Here is an 18,767-nt window from a genome sequence, read left to right as displayed (position 1 = left end):
TGGTTTTGTGCCATCAGGAAAAATGTTAATATGTTAGATGGGGATGAACTGGACAGTAGGCTTTGGTGGGTTGTAATTTGAAATACTTGCTACAACATAAGTTAATGTTTATATATAGGAGGAATGTATATGGTGGGGTCAATGGACTTCGGATATGAGCCAGGGGCTTGGAATGTTACTAAGGGAAAAGGCAATCATATGGTTGCGGTCACTGATAAGGGTGGATACAGTGGGGCAAAAAAAGTATTTAGTCAGCCACCAATTGTGCAAGTTCTCCCACTTAAAAAGATGAGAGGCCTGTCATTTTCATCATAGGTACACTTCAACTATGACTGACAAAATGAGGAAAACAAAATCCAGAAAATCACATTGTAGATCTTTAATGAATTTATTTGCAAATTATGGTGGAAAATAAGTATTTGGTCACCTACAAACAAGCAATATTTCTGGCTCTCACAGACCTGTAACAACTTCTTTAAGAGGCTCCTCTGTCCTCCACTCGTTACCTGTATTAATGGCACCTGTTTGAACTTATTATCAGTATAAAATACCTGTCCACAGCCTCAAACAGTCACACTCCAAACTCCACTATGGCCAAGACCAAAGAGCTGTCAAAGGACACCAGAAACAAAATTGTAGACCTGCACCAGGCTGGGAAGACTGAATCTGCAATAGGATCAGGACTGATCCGTGTAAAGGAAAGAATGAATGGGGCCATGTATCGTGAGATTTTGAGTGAAAACCTCCTTCCATCAGCAAGGGCATTGAAGATGAAACGTGGCTGGGTCTTTCAGCATGACAATGATCCCAAACACATCGCCCGGGCAACGAAGGACTGGCTTCGTAAGAAGCATTTCAAGGTCCTGGAGTGGCCTGGCCAGTCTCCAGATCTCAACCCCATAGAAAATCTTTGGAAGGAGTTGAATGTCCGTGTTGCCCAGCAACAGCCCCAAAACATCACTGCTCTAGAGGAGATCTGCATGGAGGAATGGGCCAAAATACCAGCAACAGTGTGTGAAAACCTTGTGAAGACTTACAGAAAACAACAAATACCCAACAAAGGGTATATAACAAAGTATTGAGATGCACTTTGTTATTGACCAAATAGTTATTTTCCACCATAGATTTGCAAATAAATTCATTAAAAAATCCTACAATGTGATTTTCTGGATTGTTTTTCTCATTTTGTCTGTCATAGTTGAAGTGTACCTATGATGAAAATTACAGGCCTCTCATCTTTTTAAGTGGGAGTACTTGCACAATTGGTGGCTGACTAAATACTTTTTTGCCCCACTGTAGCTGTGGATTAGTGAGGTCAGGTCACATGAAGGGAGAAGGAACAGTTTATTACCCACATCACTTAACTTCCTGCAAAGATGTCATGTTTAGAGGAAAGGAGGAGACTCCGTCTAAAGGGGGGGTATAAATATTTGTGCTGGTGGGAACTTGTTTTTGTCTCATGCAGCTGTGTGACCCAGTGGGTGAATAAACTTGGTTTGAGCTTTACTCGCGGTCCGTGAGTTTTTACTCCGTTTATTTAGAACCTAATAGCCTACAAGTGAGGAAAGTTCTCTCGCCGTTTGCTTTTTTCCCCTTTACCTTGATCTGGTAGCTGGGGGACTTGTGTTTTTCTCTGTTGATGCCGGCGTGGGTGCGTCGATGCCCCCCCACCATGTACTGGTAGAGCTGCTCAGGGACGTTCAGGTCAGACATACCTATGAGGTTACTGCCATGCTATGGAGAGAGAGAGAGAGGGTGGGAGTGGAAGGGGTCATTCAGTGACTGAGAAACTCTCCTCTTCAGTTTTTTTTTTTAGATGATCCACATCGTGAGTGAACGCTAGTGATGCATTTAGTCACCTTTTTCATTCAGCACCCTTTTATGATTTCTCAGCCTTTTGACGTATGAAGAGTGCTTTCCATGTGAGAACATTTCCTCTTTCTATTACCTCTCTACATACACAGGAGTACAGTAAGTAACTTACTGCAGAGCTGATCCAGTAGTGTAATTGCAGTGTGTACTACTAGACTTACCCCCAGACAGACCATGCCCAGGGCTAGCCCAGCGGCAAGGGAGTAGGACTCGCGGTCTGTACAGTACTCCATCTCAGGACCAGGGGGTCGACCTGCAGGAAGCAGCAACATCTGTTAACTTCAATATCTATTGGAGTTTCGGGGGAAGCTCCATCATCAAAGCACCATATTTGAAGGAATACATTTTACTTCAATTATATTTTTTTGCTAACGCATCTTAGAGGAAGTTCTGCCTTGACAACAAAGCTTGCTCCGAAACGTGACAGCAATACTAATCATTGAAGAGAATAAGGCTGTCGTGCTGAACCTTCCTTAGACATTTCAGTTTCTATTTCTAAGGACTGAGCCCCCCTTCAACAGTCCAGACCATTTTTTAAAATCTTGGTTGGAGCGCCAGCACCTATAATCTATTCAATATTCAGGCACAACATAGACGCTTCACAAACCATCTGGCTTAAGTATACTGTAACTAAAGGGAATATTAAAGGGTGACATAACAGCTCCATATGCAGGGTGCACTGCTAAATGTGATAACACACTATGTACATTTCCCAAAAAAAGAATGTGCTTTATAAAAGGCTGACATAACCCATGCAAATTAAGATGCTGATATGAAGTGTGAGATTCCACCTGAAATGACTTGCCCCATCAAAACAGTGTGAAACTGTATTGATGTGATGCAACTGCCATACCTAGTGAAAACCTTGTGTTCTGGCCTGGAGCAGGTCAGGGGTAACTGTCATGTGAGGCCTACAGTGTGATGCTAAGCCAATGACACATGTTCGGAGTAAACTGACCAGGTTAAATAAAGACGGCGAATAAATAAAAGGGCAAGGCTGCAGATCAGAGTTCTCAGAAACCCTGCTTCCGACAGCTAAAGTTCAGATGATTCTGCGCATGAGCGGATCAATGTCTGCAAGATCACATGATATTACTCTACATAATAGAACAGCATAGAAATATACGGTTACTGATTGGTCGAATCTCTCTCTCATGCGGCGAAAACAACAGTGCGCACCACTAGGCAAAATATGTGCGATTTGCTAACACCATCTGCGCTAAAATTTGCTCAGCGTACATAATTCAAAACAACACTATTGTTAACTAAAGATCGAAATGAATTTCCCCATGAATTCAAATGGTTGGCATGCAGATGCTGTATGGACATTTCCCAGTAAAACTTGAAGAATGAAACATGACAATTTGCGCAACCATCCTAAAATCTCATAAGAAATTAGGTTGTGCAAAGCATCATACGTTGGGAGTTGTTATGTCACCCTTTACAACATGACATATGCTTATTAATGATATGTGACACATCTGTTGCATCTGAAGTCTACATATACAATTATAAAGCATGTATAAGTTGTTTGTTTTAAGTGGGACCAGCAGTTCCAAGTTCAGAACAGTTTGTGTCTTGTATTGTATTTAGTGTTGTATGCCCTCCTCCCTGCAAATATCCCCACGGGACAACAAAACATTTACTTCATTAGGGATGTATCTATCACTGACCGATCTCAGCGAGCAGCACCTCCGCGTTGTGGCGGTGTCCTGTGCCCTGGTAGACCAGGCCGATGCCCACCACGGCAGCCACCTGAACATTGTGCGGTACATCCAGCTCAGTGGAGGTGGGCGGGAGCAGTGCGGGAATGTGAATGCTCAGCAGGCGGGTGATTGACATGTCCATGGTGCTCAGCTTGGCTGCAGACACACCCAGGAGCAGCCCGATGCTTGTCATCTCGTGGCCCTGAGGACACACAGGCAGCCATTTTCATTAGTCCCCCATGGACTTTATACACAGAGGGGTTCACTTGTTTATTAACAAATAGAGAGATTAGGAGTTACTGTGTAGGGCTGAATGGGGAGCAAGTATAAAACAATGAGGTTATAACAGATCAGAGCTCTTTGCTCAACATGTGCTGAGTGAGGTCATTTTTTGCCCTCGTCCTCTTTTTGGGGGAACCAAACGACACTGTAGTTCAGCCTAAAATAAGTTATTTTCTCCTTCATCATAGAATTACGCTACGTAACAAAATGAATGAGAACATTTGGAAGTACTAATTTTGCGTAAATCACCTGATCCCTTTCATATATATTACATTTTCAGCCATCAACGACTGCTGTACTATATCCTAATTAACAGTACAGCAGCAGACCTTTAAAAGTTCACGTTGTGCTCCAATGTAGGCTCATCTGTCCTGGCACAGGTGATAAGCTAACAAGAATGAGAATAATAGAATAGTAGTAGTAAAATCGTATACTGTAGTAAATAACCACTGATCTTTCCTGAGCTGAGAGATGTGAAAGATATGACCACACAGCCTTCTATGGCAGGCCTAACTGGAAATGAGAAAGTTGCTATGCGTCACAGCCAGGGAAAAGTCAAAGTGAAACTCAGCTCTCAGCGCGCTGAGGCCTTCCCACTTTCATGTGAGAAAAATAACAGGATGCCGAGAGACAATTTCTGCTAAAACCAACGTGCAATCTAGAGAAGCTTCAAAACATGTAATGAGAAAAGGTACACGACTAAACTTAACCGCAGAACCTGTGTTTGCATGCATGCTCACCTTGGTTAAGTAGTCATGTATGTTGAGTGTGGCCAGCTTGGTGAGGTGTCCGTTGAGGCCCAGAGCCATGAGGAAGCCTGCATACTCGTTGGCTAGCTCGGGGCTCTTGGGTTTGTTGTAGGCGATCCAGGCAGAGTCCACCTGGGAGGCCGGAGCGATTTTCAGGCCCGCAGCCACCCCATTGTGAAAGCTGGACCAGCTCGTCATGTTGGGAGGAACGTCAATGTTCCCGCTGTTCAGATCTACCATGGTGTTCTGAGGGGGCGCACGACCTGTCACCAGAAACACAGGACTCCATATCGGATTCTGACAAACTCCACACGCATGCATGCATTCTCGACATTTAGGCCAGAATCACGTTAGCACCAAGGAGCAATGTAAACATGGCCTGCCGGGTTCAAAATACGTTTCTGCTTCTCACAGTGATCACACACATTGCTTTCTTTCCCTTGTCCTAAAAAGCAACACACTGAAGCACCAGCTGTAATTACAGATCCAGACTGACTAAAGTGAGCTTTGTGAGCTTTCTTGTGGGCTGCTGTTAAAAACGCACCCATAGATTGAACTTGCATAGACAGACTGAGAAAAGCCTTTTTACTCAGATCTTCAAAGGAAAAACAACATATTCCTGTACTTGATGTTTTGTCATAACTATTTCTGTAAACGTGTTTGAAGTAGGGTTGGGCAATATGGCCTAAAAATATATATATTTTTCTCTTCAAACTTAAGATTCACGATTTCAATGTTTTCTCTAAATAAGCTTTATGTACAAGTAAATGTAAAATACACTGCATTTCAAAAATTGAGGGCGTGTGAAATGAAGGCTAAATTTAAGCCCCACTAACAATTAAATTATTTTATCAAAATAGTTTAACCTGCTTTTTTGCAATAATCCCTGATCTGGCTTTCAAGTCGTTCTATGAAAATGCCCTTTTTGATACAAATGTAATGACTAACTTCTTGTAGAAGGCATTATAGAAAATTCAAAACAGGTCTCAAACAATCTCTCAAGCACAAGTCAATGTTCTAGTGAGTAGCTTGCTAATCTTTATATATGCCAACTTGGATCTATTTGCTAACTAACAAGGTAGAACAGTTGAATCGTTATGAACACACCCTTCTGTCCATCTCCAACTGTTTGACCAGCATGCTAGCCTGTCCACTTTGTTCAGATGTTGAAATCAAGTGGCCTACCTTATTCCTCAGAATGAGAACGAGTTGCCCATTCCTTATAAAATTGTGTTTTATGCTTATTGCACATTTAGAAAACACAGACTAGACAGCTAGTATAACAGTCTTTGGCTAAAATGCTGCTTGTGGTATGTGGTACCGCAATGCCGCGCGCAACAAACTGAGCATTCATTTTCCAGAATCAACATTCATTGATACTCCTGTTTTAGTAGTGTCTGCTCTGGGCACAATGTGTAGTTGAGACATAAAAAAGGGTCTCGTTAGAAGGCTTATCTTCTCTGTTACAGTAAAATAATGTCTCCATGTGTTTCAGTGGCCATATTACCAATTCTGTTGGACCAAACCTCAAATGCAAATAGCGAGTTGAAACCACTTGTCAGAGAGGAAGAAGTGATCTCTCAACTTTGTTGGTGTGAGTGGCAGGGGCTTGGTGTGTGTGTAAACAGAGAGGAAAAGGCAAAGCGAGAGGTTTCACACTCGCCAAAACCTGTCCAAAATAAGCCCAATGCGTTTCTAGAGGTTCATTTTGAACATAAGCTTGTCGCCTGCCTTCCCGGTTTTGGGACAACGACTCCCATTGTAGGAGCATCTTGTCATTATATTCAGCTCTCTGGTGTAAATGAGAAGGTGCACCAAAAATATTTTAAAAAGTCATTCTTGCGATACAGACATCTGAAATATCACGCAAAAACATACATTCAAATGAATTTGATATATTGGCCAGTACTAGTTTGAAGACAGACACAATCTCTCAGACACACACAGGTATGAGAAAGGCCTAAGGGATACAGTACCAGTAAGGTTGAGTTTGGGCACTGGTAGGGGCTCCGTTGGCACAGGGTGGTAGGAGAAGAGGGTAAACAGGCCTCGGCCGACCGGCAGAGCCATGGTACGCTGGCAAAGCTGCAACAGTCTGCCCAGAGAGATAGCAGAGAGAGGGATGGAGAGAGAGGCATCAGAACAATAGCCAACACAACTACACCACTCAAAAAAATAAAGGGAACGCTAAAATAACACATCCTAGATCTGAATGAATGAAATATTCTTATTAAATACTTTTTTTCTTTACATAGTTGAATGTGCTGACAACAAAATCACACAAAAATGATCAATGGAAATCAAATTTATCAACCCTCGGAGGTCTGGATTTGGAGTCACACTCAAAATTAAAGTGGAAAACCACACTACAGGCTGATCCAACTTTGATGTAATGTCCTTAAAACAAGCCAAAATGATGCTCAGTAGTGTGTGTGGCCTCCACGTGCCTGTATGACCTCCCTACAACGCCTGGGCATGCTCCTGATGAGGTGGCGGATGGTTTCCTGAGGGATCTCCTCCCAGACCTGGACTAAAGCATCCGCCAACTCCTGGACCGTCTGTGGTGCAACGTGGCGTTGGTGGATGGAGCGAGACATGATGTCCCAGATGTGCTCAAATGGATTCAGGTCTGGGGAACGGGCGGGCCAGTCCATAGCATCAATGCCTTCCTCTTGCAGGAACTGCTGACACACTCCAGCCACATGAAGTCTAGCATTGTCTTGCATTAGGAGGAACCCAGGGCCAACCGCACCAGCATATGGTCTCACAAGGGGTCTGAGGATCTCATCTCAATAACTAATGGCAGTCAGGCTACCTCTGACGAGCACATGGAGGGCTGTGCGGCCCCTCAAAGAAATGCCACCCCACACCATGACTGACCCACAGCCAAACCGGTCATGCTGGAGGATGTTGCAGGCAGCAGAACGTTCTCCACGGCGTCTCCAGACTGTCACGTCTGTCACATGTGCTCTGTGTGAACCTGCTTTCATCTGTGAAGGGCACAGGGCGCCAGTGGCGAATTTGCCAATCTTGGTGTTCTCTGGCAAATGTCAAACGTCCTGCACGGTGTTGGGCTGTAAGCACAACCCCCACCTGTGGACATCGGACCCTCATACCACCCTCATGGAGTCTGTTTCTGACAGTTTGAGCAGACACATGCACATTTGTGGCCTGCTGGAGGTCATTTTGCAGGGCTCTGGCAGTGCTCCTCCTGCTCTTCCTTGCAGAAAGGCGGCGGTAACGGTCTTGCTTCTGGGTTATTGCCCTCCTACGACCTCCTCCACGTCTCCTGATGTACTGGCCTGTCTCCTGGTAGCGCCTCCATGCTCTGGACACTACACTGACAGACACAGCAAACCTTCTTGCCACAGCTCGCATTGATGTGCCATTCTGGATGAGCTGCACTACCTGAGCCACTTGTGTGGGTTGTAGACACCGTCTCATGCTACCACTAGAGTGAAAGCACCGCCAGCATTCAAAAGTGACCAAAACATCAGCCAGGAAGTATAGGAACTGAAAAGTGGTCTGTGGTCACCACCTGCAGAACCACTCCTTTATTGGGGGTGTCTTGCTAATTGCCTATAATTTCCACCTGTTGACTATTCCATTTGCACAACAGCATGTGAAATTTATTGTCAATCAGTGTTGCTTCCTAAGTGGACAGTTTGATTTCACAGAAGTTTGATTGATTTGGAGTTACATAGGGTTGTTTAAGTGCACCCTTTATAATTTAAAAAGAAAGGTTGAAACTAAGCAGAATTTGGATATAGCCTGTAACGTGGGCCCAGACAGCTTTTGAATGAGACTACGATAGCTGCAATCACTTGAAAGATATTACTCACTTGTTCTCTTTCTCCTCTATGTACTCGTGGTCGCTGACCTCAGGCAGGTGAACCACACTGACCCTGACTGGTCGGGAGCTCTGGAGTAGACGTCTGGCCTCATGGACGCGCAGGTCCTGGCTCCAGATAAGACTAATTACGTCCTGGTTCAGATCTGTCATACCATCCTCCTCCTCCTCTGCCTCTGTGGTGGCTGGAGCCTCCAGCATCAGCCCCAGACCCACCGTCTGAGTACACACACACACACACACATAAACAAACACACACGAAACAGAAACATTAACTAAATCCACAAGGTTGTAAAGGATGAAGACCAAACCATCCAATAACCCCAGAAACTCACACTTACAGCTTTGCCTTTGGCCACGGTCACTTTGTGTGCTTGTTTGGTGAGATCCTGTCGCCCAATCAATAGGCAGACGTCCTCTGACCAGTCAGAGCAGGGTTGCTCTCGACACTGGTAGATAGCATCTCTGATGGGCAGAGCCACACCAAAGGGCACAGATTCCAGGTCTTTCAATGTGAAACCTAAATACAACACATGAATGTAAAAAGAGTCTCACACCAGCAAATAATCCATAGCATAGCAATAACAGACAGGCTGTGGAGATTTTTCTAGGTCTGATGTAAAGTCTTACCTTCTGATGTTAGCCAAACCACAAGCTTTACAGCCAAACTTTCATTTGGAGCATCAGGCTTCATACAGCTCGGTCTGGAAGAGAAACAGGGATTACATTTCTCCGTCTCAAGTTGGAAAATCATGGATAAAATGTTAGGACAAAAGTCTAGTTTATAGCTGTTACTATTACTAGAGGTATATTTAAGCAATATACCACAGCTAAGGGCTGTTCTTATGCCCGACGCCCCGTGGAGTGCCTGGATACAGTCCATAGCTGTGGTATATTGGGCCATTTATCACAAACTCAAGAGATGCCTTACTGCCATTATAAACTGGTTACCAACATAAATATAACAGTAAGCATGTATTTTTGAGTCCTACCCATTGTATATTGTCTGAAATACCATGGCTTTCAGCAAATCAGCATCCAGGACACAAACTACCCAGTTAATAAAACGGAGTGAACCCTTCTTTTGGCTTTATGGGAAAATGCTTTATGGGGAATAAAGAGTCTATAAGAAGGAAGTGATTCAGGATGTGCTCCTGGTAAGTTTTTACCTCCTCAAAGCTGATTCAATGACAGTCTTCTTCTGGCCTGTGAGAGAGAGAGACGCCACACGAGTGCTGTAGTTCAGTTGTCACAATAAAGGAATTGTGAAAAGGGTCAGAGAAAACAGGAGAATGACAAAGCCTCACAATCGTCACCATAATGCCCATACTCGATTCCAAAATGCCATTCAGATTATCATGCTTGCAAATAATGAAGCTTTACATTTACAGCGCTACTTCCAAGGACATTTCTTTGGAAACTTCATTAAAAGGGCAATCTGCAATTGCTACACACATTTTCGGACTGACAAATTAAAATGCCATGTACCCATTGATTCTTGAAGAATATAAATTATAAATGCCTCATGAGCTTAGTTGTACCCAAATAATAAGCTTGTTTAAATATACTTCGTTAACAAACACTATATATCGTTTTAACCATGTTTTGAGGCTATCATTTTAATATCATGGATGGTCAGTCTATGAATTTGAGCGTGGTTACAGTTCTCCAGCCCCATCCCTCAGCTTTTTACAGAAATTGGGCGAGCGCTTTGCTACTACTGATAGCAGCCCCTTTAAAAAAGGTAAAAGTAATAATAGCCAAATGGAGACTTGACTTAAAAGGATACTGCAAGACTCTGGCATTTGTTTTGCTTCCCCAGGGTCAGATGAACTCGTGGATACCATTTGTATCTGTGTGCAGCATGAAGGAAGTTAGCGGTTGGTTTGCGAGCTAATGCTAACTAGCATGGCATTTAATGCTAACTAGCATTAGCACAATGACTGAACATTTTATTTATTTTAACCTTAATTTAACAAGGCAAGTCAGTTCAGAACAAATTCTTATTTACAATGACGGCCTACCCCAGCCAAACCCGGACGATGCTGGGCCAATTGTGCACCGGCCTATGCGACTCCCAATCACGGCCCGGGTGTGATACAGCCTGGATTCAAACCAGGGACTGTAATGATGCCTCTTGCACGGAGATGAAGTGCCTTAGACCGATGCGCCACTCTGGAGCCAATAGGTACGCCGTTCATCTAACTCTTGGTAAGTAGAACAAGGCCTTAAATGCCAAAATCTCTCAGTCTCTCTTTAAACAAAGAAACAGGACAGAGACAGCATGGCAGTACCGTCTTACAACCTCTTCCCTCATGTGCGGAAATGACTGACCGATGTGACATGCATGTGGGGACGCGTAAGGCATGTGGGAGGCATGTCCCAGGGATGGTTGTTCGTTATCTTGGGCACACACTGCTCAGTAATCAGACACACACAAACCCACCTGCAGAGAGCTTGGCCAGATACTTTGACACATCAACTGAAGTTGCGTTGTCATCTCCAATGATGTACAGGGCGTAGCTCTGAGGGAGAGGTAGGACAGAGAAACAAACGTCAGTGTCTGGCCTATTGAAACAGAGACAGAGAGATGCTTAGTGTGCAAGAGAGGGTGAGAGACAGGGGCACAGAACGAAAGGGTGAGTGTGCAAGTAAGAGTCAACAAGAGAGAGAGGGTAAACGAGAGTGAGAGGGTCAACGAGAGTGAGAGAAAGAGAGAGAGAGAGAACGAGACAGTGATGGGGTAAAGAGAATCTGTAATTGCATGACAGGCTGTCAGTCTCTCATCGGTGACGTGCGTCACCTCACTTAGCCTGATGGAAGGAGACGCACAAGGCCTGGTCATCAGCACAGTCCCCCTGATCCACCTACACCTAAACCGCTAGTGATTCAGCCCTCCATCCGACCAGGGCTTAATTATGGCAGAGTACACAGACAAAAACACACACAAGCGTGCGCCCACACACACATGTACAGTGCATTTGGAAAATAGCCCTTGAATTTTTCCACGTTTTGTTACATTACAGTCTTATTCTAATTGATTAAATCGTTTTTCCCCCTCAATCTACACAAACAATACCCCATAATGACTAAGCAAAAACAGGTTTAGGCATTTTTTAAAACTGAAATATCACAATTTACATAAGTATTCAGACCCTTTCCTCTGTACTTTGTTGAAAGGGGGATACCTAGTCAGTTGTACAACTGAATGAGTCTTCCGCATTTAACCCAACCCCTCTGAATCAGAGGTGCGGGGGGCTGCCATAATCAACATTCACGTCTTCGGCGCTCTGGAGCAGGTTATTGTCGAGGATCTCTCTGTACTTTGCTCCGTTCATCTTTCCTCGATGCTGACTAGTCTTCCAGTCCCTATCACTGAAAATCATCCCCATAGCATGATGCTGCCAACACCATGCTTCACCGTAGGGATGGTGCCAGGTTTCCTCCATATGTGATGTTTGACATTCAGGCCAGAAATTAATCTTGGTTTCATCAGATAAGAGAATCTTGTTTCTCATGGTCTGAGAGTCCTTCAGGTGCCTTTTGGCAAACCCCAAGTGGGCTCTCATGTGCCATTTACTGAGGAATGGCTTCCGTCTGGCCACTCTAGAAATAAAAGGCCTGGTTGGTAGAGTGCTGCAGAGATGGTTGTCCTTCTGGGATGTTCTCCCATTTCCAGAGGAACTCTGCTCTGTCAGAGTGACCATCAGGTTATTGGTCACATCCCTGACAAAGGCCCTTCTCCCCAAATGGCTCAGTTTGGCCAGGCGCTCAGCTCTAGGAAGAGTCTTGGTGGTTCCAAACTTACTCCATTTAAGACAGATGGAGGCCCCTGTGTTCTTGAGGACATTAAATACATTTTTGGTGCCGTTCCTGAGATCTGTGCCTCGAGACAATCCTGTCTCAAAGCTCTACGGACAATTCCATCAACCTCATACACAGTTGAAGTCGGAAGTTTGCATAGACTTAGTTTGGAGACATTATAACTCAATTTTCAACCACTCCACAAATTGCTTGTTAACAAACTATAGTTTTGGCAAGTCAGTTAGGACATCTACTTTGTGCAACAAGTAATTTTTCCAACAACTGTTTACAGACTAGCAATTTCCAAACGCCTTAAGGTACCACGTCCATCTGTACAAACAATAGTACGCAAGAATAAACACCATGGGACCGAGCAACCGTCATACCGCTCAGGTAAGAGACGCATTCTGACTCCTAGAGATGAACGTACTTTGGTGTGAAAAGTGCAAATCAAACCCAGAACAGAAGCAAAGGACCTTGTGAAGATGCTGGAGGAAACAGGTACAAAAGTATCTATATCCACAGTAAAATGAGTCCTATATCGACGTAACCTGAAAGGCCGCTCTGCAATGAAGAAGCCACTGCTCCAAAACCGCAATTAAAAAGCCAGACAACGGTTTGGGGACAACAGCACATGGGGACAAACATTGTACTTTTTGGAGAAATGTCCTCTGGTCTGATGAAACAAAAATAGAACTGTTTGGCCATAATGACGATTGTTATGTTTGGAGGAAAACAGGGGATGCTTGCAAGCCGAAGAAAACCATCTCAACTTTGAAGCACGGGGGTGGCAGCATCATGTTGTGGGGGTGCTTGGCTGCAGGAGGGACTGGTGCACTTCACAAAATAGATGGCATCATGAGGGAGGAAAATTATGTGGATATATTGAAGCAACATCTCAAGACATCAGCCAGGAAGTTAAAGCTTGGTTGCAAATGGGTCTTCCAAATGAACAATGACCCGGTTGGGACGGAGTTCTTATCTAGGAGACAGAACAAGTCTCCTTCCTGAGCGGTATGGCGGCTGCGTGGTCCCATGGTGTTTATATTTGTGCACTATTGTTTGTCCAGATGAAAGGTCAACTTTCTTGGTGTCCACATCAACAACAAAACTAGAATGGTCCAAACACACCAAGACAATCATGAGGAGGGCACCACAAAGCCTATTCCCCCTCAGGAAACTAAAAAGATTTGGCATGGGTCCTCAGATCCTCAACAGGTTCTACAGCTGCAACATCAAGAGCTTCCTGACTGGTTGCATCACTGCCTGGTACGGCAATTGCTCGGCCTCTGACCGCAAGGCACTACAGAGCGTAGTACGTATGGCCCAGTACATCACTGGGGCTAAGCTGCCTGCCATCCAGGACCTATATAACAGGCAGTGTCAGAGGAAGGCCCTAAAAATTGTCAAAGACCCCAGCCACCCCAGCGGTACCGGAGTGCCAAGTCTAGGACAAAAAGGCTTCTCAACAGTTTTTACCCCCAAGTCATAAGACTCCTGAACAGGTAATCAAATGGCTACACAGACTGTTTGCATTGTGTGCCCCACCCAACCCCTCTTTTTACGCTGCTGCTACTCTGTTTATCATATATACATAGTCACTAATTATAGTCATGTACATATTACCTCAATTGGGCCGACCAACCAGTGCTCCCGCACATTGGCTAACCGGGCTATCTGCATTGTGTCCCGCTACCCACCAACCCATCTTTTACACTACAGCTTCTCTTTGTTCATCATATATGCAGTCCTTTACATACTACCTCAATCAGCCCGACTAACCGGTGTCTGCATGTAGCCTCGCTACTTTTATAGCCTGTCTTTTTACTGTTGTTTAATTTCTATTTCTATACTCTTTACTACTTCTATACCTACTGTTCATCAAACACCTTTGTTGCAATATTGTTTAGAGCTTGTAAGTAAGCATTTCACTGTAAGGTCTACTACACCTGTTGTATTCAGCGGCCGTGACAAATAAACTTTGATTTGAACGTGGTACCTCCATGCGTTTGGAAATTGCTCCAAGGATGAAACTGACTTGTGGAGGTCTTTGAGGTCTTGGCTGATTTCTTTTGTTTTTCCCATGATATCAAGCAGAGACACTGAGTTTGAAGGTAGGCCTTGAAATACATCCACAGGTACACCTCCAATTGACTCAAATGATGACGTCAATTAGCCTATCAGAAGCTTCTAAAGCCATGACATCATTTTCTGGAATTTTCCAAGCTGTTTAAAAGGCACAGTCAACTTAGTGTATGTAAACTTCTGACCATGGGAATTGTGATACAGTGAATTAATTATAAGTCTGTAAAAGATTGTTGGAAAAATGGCTTGTGTCAAGCACGAAGTACATGTCCTAACCGACTTGCCAAAATTATAGTTTGTTAACAAGACATTTGTGGAGTGGTTGAAAAACAAGTTAATGACTCCAACCTGAGTGTATGTAAACTTCCAACTTCAACTGTATGTAGATGCCCGTCAAATCGAAGGAAAGGAGAGATGCACATCCCTAGTCTTTACGAATAGGCAAAATGCCTTTCTCGCTCTCCCCCTGATTGGCATGAAGCCCTATATCATAGCCCTTTGACATTTAAGCAGTGTGTGTGTGTGTGTGTGTGTGTGTGTGTCGATGCTTGATGACCCCTTTTAATTGGGAAATCATGTTTGAACAGAAATTGCCATTGGCAACACAGGGGCTAGGGCCCGCAAAGCAACCCAGGGAGTAGAATGTTTATTTAGAACACAAACGGCTACGTGTTGACATTGGTCACTCAAAATATTCAGGAATTATTTGTTGTCCAATAGTGTATTTACATAACATGGCAGTCAGGTGGTGAGGTCATCTAGCTGGGCACACGTTCTGTAGCTAACCAAGGTGATGGGAAATCTACTTTCCTCACACCAAAACCAAGGACAACGTAAATAGTAATTCCCTAGTAGGGTTTTCATTCGTCTGTGGCACCCCCTATTGGAGATGTCTATATCGCAACCCAACTCTAAAACTCCCACCTTCTATACATAACCCTAGCGATAGATGGTTCCATCAATTGCCCTTGTCGTCATGAGGAAAAGATAGAAAAGATAAGACGATGATAGCATACCAGCACCAGTAGTTTGGTTCTCTCACAGATGCCGGGCAGATAGGGGAAGGGTGCTACCTCCTCACCCCTCAGACAGCTGCTGAGCCAGCTGAACACACACGGAGGCTCCGCCCTCAGGAAGGATGGACGCTGCATCTGCTCCATCTGGGCTGCAGGAGAGGGAGGGGCCACAGAGACTGTCATTCAAAGTGTCACAACAGGCTCTGCGACTACAGACACACCTGTCCTTATCACACAGTCAGACCATCCTTTCAATCAATATTAGGAAAATGAAAAGCCAAAGTGGTAGTAGACATGCCCTCTCTTCTATGTGAGCAGAGGGGACTACACATGCTTTAGAGGTTGATTTGCCTCTTACCCTGATCTATGATGCAGGACTCCTTGAACGTGGTGATGAATGAGGGGTAATCTCGCCAGTACAGATCGATATACTCCTCCAGCTGCAGATCCCTTTTAATAAATAGTACAACAATTAGCAGGTCATAAGAGGAGCTGTTAATCTAACCTGAGCCATTGAATCAATACTTTTAATATCCAACCTGCTCTACCCTCACCGTGAAGCACTTACACAGACAGCTAAACACAACCAGAAGCAGATAAACCAATCAGAACTATGACTAAGCGAACACCCACGTAAACGTCTAGTACTAACGTGGGGGTTTCAGGCTGGGTTAGATGTAGTGAGGTCCTTACGGTACAGGCCTAGCCGGGTTGCCAGATTGGTCTGTGCTTTAGCTACTGTATCTCTTTGTACAGTATGTATGGCAATGACAGTGAATACAATTATTCATTGGCTGAAACACCAACTGTTGTGTCAACCAGCCTGGTAATACTAAATGACCAGGACAATAAAGCAAGGCCAAATAAGCACTAAGCAATTCAAGCGCCAGTTGATTCTCCCACTTCAGCTCTTCTTTTAAACGTAAAATGGGACTGTTGACGAGGCCACATGACACACTTGAAACCGTTTAAATGCCATTTTCTTATCCTGGTAATATTAACGTTTTAGGAGAGACCAAACTCATCAGGTTTTATTGAGCAGTGACTCATCGGACATACTTCTCCATTTAAATGTTTAACAGCTTCATGAAATTGTTGTGTTCGTTCTGAATTGAAAAGATGCACCTGCGACCTGTCGCTTTAGTTCGCCTCTGAATGGCCATCGCTATCCGACTGACAATGATAAATCCACAACATTTAACTGGAGTCATTTGAAAGTGATTCTATCGTGGACAGGATGTTGTCCAGGTGTCCGTCAATAGACTGTGGGATGTAACAACTAACGAGGAACTTGGTTCTGGTGTGCAGATTTCTTCAATTATTATTTGGACAAACTACGATTTCACATCTCTTGAACTTCGGAGGGAGAGGGGACATTTGGCGCATACTTTGGCTGAGAGTTTACGTTTAGGGGGGGACCTTCACTAGTCTCATTAGTATATTTTCTTTTCTCATCTCCCCAGAACCAAATTGAGCATATGACTCAATTACGCAAGGTTTAATATATGGGTTTCCAAGATTATTTAAGCGCGTTAACCTAGATTGTGAAGACAGAGCACCAGTACCTGGCCAACTGTTGCAGAAGGCCCACCAGTGATCGCCCCCCGCTCCTCTGCAGCTCGTCCAGCTTCAGCTCCTCATAGAGCAAGTGCAGCACGTAGAACAGGGCTGGGATGTGGGGGAAGAGTGGGGCAGAGGGGTCCAGATGCAGGGCAGGGGTGGAAGACAGAGACTCTTCACAGCCAGAGGTGTCGGTGGACTCCAGACTCACAGCACCACACCCATGCCTGAACACCACTTGTCTGTGGTAGTCTGAGCACCACATGTAGTCCCAGTCCTGGTGGATTATATGCATAGTCACACACACAAAGCCACACAGAAACACACACTTAAATGAAATGCATACAACAGGGCCCAAAGCCACACATACAAAAAGGTCAGTGGATTAAGGAACAATATTTGTGCCTGGTCTGAATCAGCAGTTTCCCAACATGCACTTCCTTTCTTAAGTAACCGCTCTCAGCCAGAGGGTGAACTCTACACAACACCTCCCCAGTTCAACTGTGCACCCTTAACCCTGGGCCATGACCCCTTCCAGGATTCCATGCTCCAGCACAGCACCACTTTCCCTCCACAACACCACTAACATTCTACATGAATTTATAATGCACAGGGCAAACGGATGAAGGAAAGAAAGACTACAGGTTATTTATCAACCTAACCCTAATCTTCAATACTTTTGTTTTTTTTTATACATCTATAAATCACAGTGCACTTGGAGCAGATTTCAACCATTTCAAAGTAGTGGTCTGTATATGAATTCAACATATTAATGAAATTCTTATTATGAATGACAGAAAAGCAAATTCACTCATAAGTTGACCTCATCACTACCTCCTTTTAGCCTCTGTCTGGATTCAGAGCTTGAGAGTAACATGAATAGTCTTGTGCTTTCCACATAAAGCATGGTCTACGAGGGTAACCCCTACCTACCTCATCAGACCCTGTGTCCGAAGGCCGGGCCTTCTTTGGTGCAATCACAGGAGAGAGAGGCACTTCAAAATGGAGCTGTAGGGGGAACAAAGGTCAAGAGCATAGTTGGGCTACAGACCAGATAACCATCTGATAAACTACATCGGTCCTTCCTGTGTTGCCTTGCCAACCTACCATTTGTGGCTTAGTCTCTATGTCTGGATTTCAGAGATGTGCAGGCTTTGGTGACATCGGTATGACCTAGATTGAGGCACTTCTATGTACTTGGGTATAGACTGTACATTCAGTAAGACTATCCTGCACTGTGACAATCCTGCATGGGCTCTGCACTGTCTACTTTAAGTCACTCTCTCTCTTGGGAATGACAGCACCGTTGCCAAGGCGACTCACATTACGTGTCCAACCCAGCCGCTCTGTGTTGTAGCCCATGAGAGTCATGAAGCAGGTGACAAACAGGTTCCACTCAAGGTGTGCGCTGGGCCCCCCGGGGGCGTTGTAGATGTTGTACCACTTTATCAGCACCTTCATGGCCGTTTCCTTGGGCAGGATGAAGCGCACCGCCTGGAGGCACTTCCTCACTACGGACACGAGGAAGCATATGTAAGACAGTGCACAATTACATCCATTTCACACAGAAAATTGACATTTATATGTATCAAACTTGTGCTGATTTGTAAAACTTTTATTTTGTTTTTTTAAAGTGGCGTGGTTAAAAAAAAAGATCTACACTGAACAAAAATATGAACGCAACATGTAAAGTGTTGGTCCCATGTTTCATGAGTTGAAATAACATGTCACATAAGTTCCATATGCAAAAAAGGCTTATTTCTCTCAAATGTTGTGTACAAATTTGTTTACATCCCTGTTAGTGAGCATTTGTCTTTAGCCAAGACAATCCAGCCACCGGACA

The 18,767-nt window shown here is 44.3% G+C and overlaps 1 protein-coding gene across 1 annotated transcript in view; it reads right to left on the bottom strand.

The window, feature by feature from the left end:
- Window positions 1–18,767, bottom strand: part of LOC118361194 (anaphase-promoting complex subunit 1-like) — a 55,908-nt gene that overhangs the window by 15,181 nt on the left and 21,960 nt on the right. Inside the window, exons 18-32 of the mRNA XM_052475213.1 lie at window positions 18,248–18,435; window positions 17,858–17,932; window positions 16,930–17,201; window positions 15,723–15,814; window positions 15,365–15,513; window positions 10,906–10,984; window positions 9,629–9,665; window positions 9,090–9,163; window positions 8,801–8,979; window positions 8,452–8,678; window positions 6,586–6,704; window positions 4,601–4,872; window positions 3,546–3,780; window positions 2,034–2,125; window positions 1,600–1,734 (exon numbers count right to left, since the gene is read on the bottom strand). Of these exons, the coding sequence (XP_052331173.1) occupies window positions 1,600–1,734; window positions 2,034–2,125; window positions 3,546–3,780; window positions 4,601–4,872; window positions 6,586–6,704; window positions 8,452–8,678; window positions 8,801–8,979; window positions 9,090–9,163; window positions 9,629–9,665; window positions 10,906–10,984; window positions 15,365–15,513; window positions 15,723–15,814; window positions 16,930–17,201; window positions 17,858–17,932; window positions 18,248–18,435 (2,225 nt within the window). The remainder of the gene's footprint in view (window positions 1–1,599; window positions 1,735–2,033; window positions 2,126–3,545; window positions 3,781–4,600; window positions 4,873–6,585; window positions 6,705–8,451; window positions 8,679–8,800; window positions 8,980–9,089; window positions 9,164–9,628; window positions 9,666–10,905; window positions 10,985–15,364; window positions 15,514–15,722; window positions 15,815–16,929; window positions 17,202–17,857; window positions 17,933–18,247; window positions 18,436–18,767) is intronic.

This window comes from Oncorhynchus keta, chromosome 2 (genome assembly GCF_023373465.1).
Source record: "Oncorhynchus keta strain PuntledgeMale-10-30-2019 chromosome 2, Oket_V2, whole genome shotgun sequence".
Taxonomy (NCBI): domain Eukaryota; kingdom Metazoa; phylum Chordata; class Actinopteri; order Salmoniformes; family Salmonidae; genus Oncorhynchus; species Oncorhynchus keta.
This window is presented reverse-complemented; position numbering and strand designations above follow the sequence as displayed.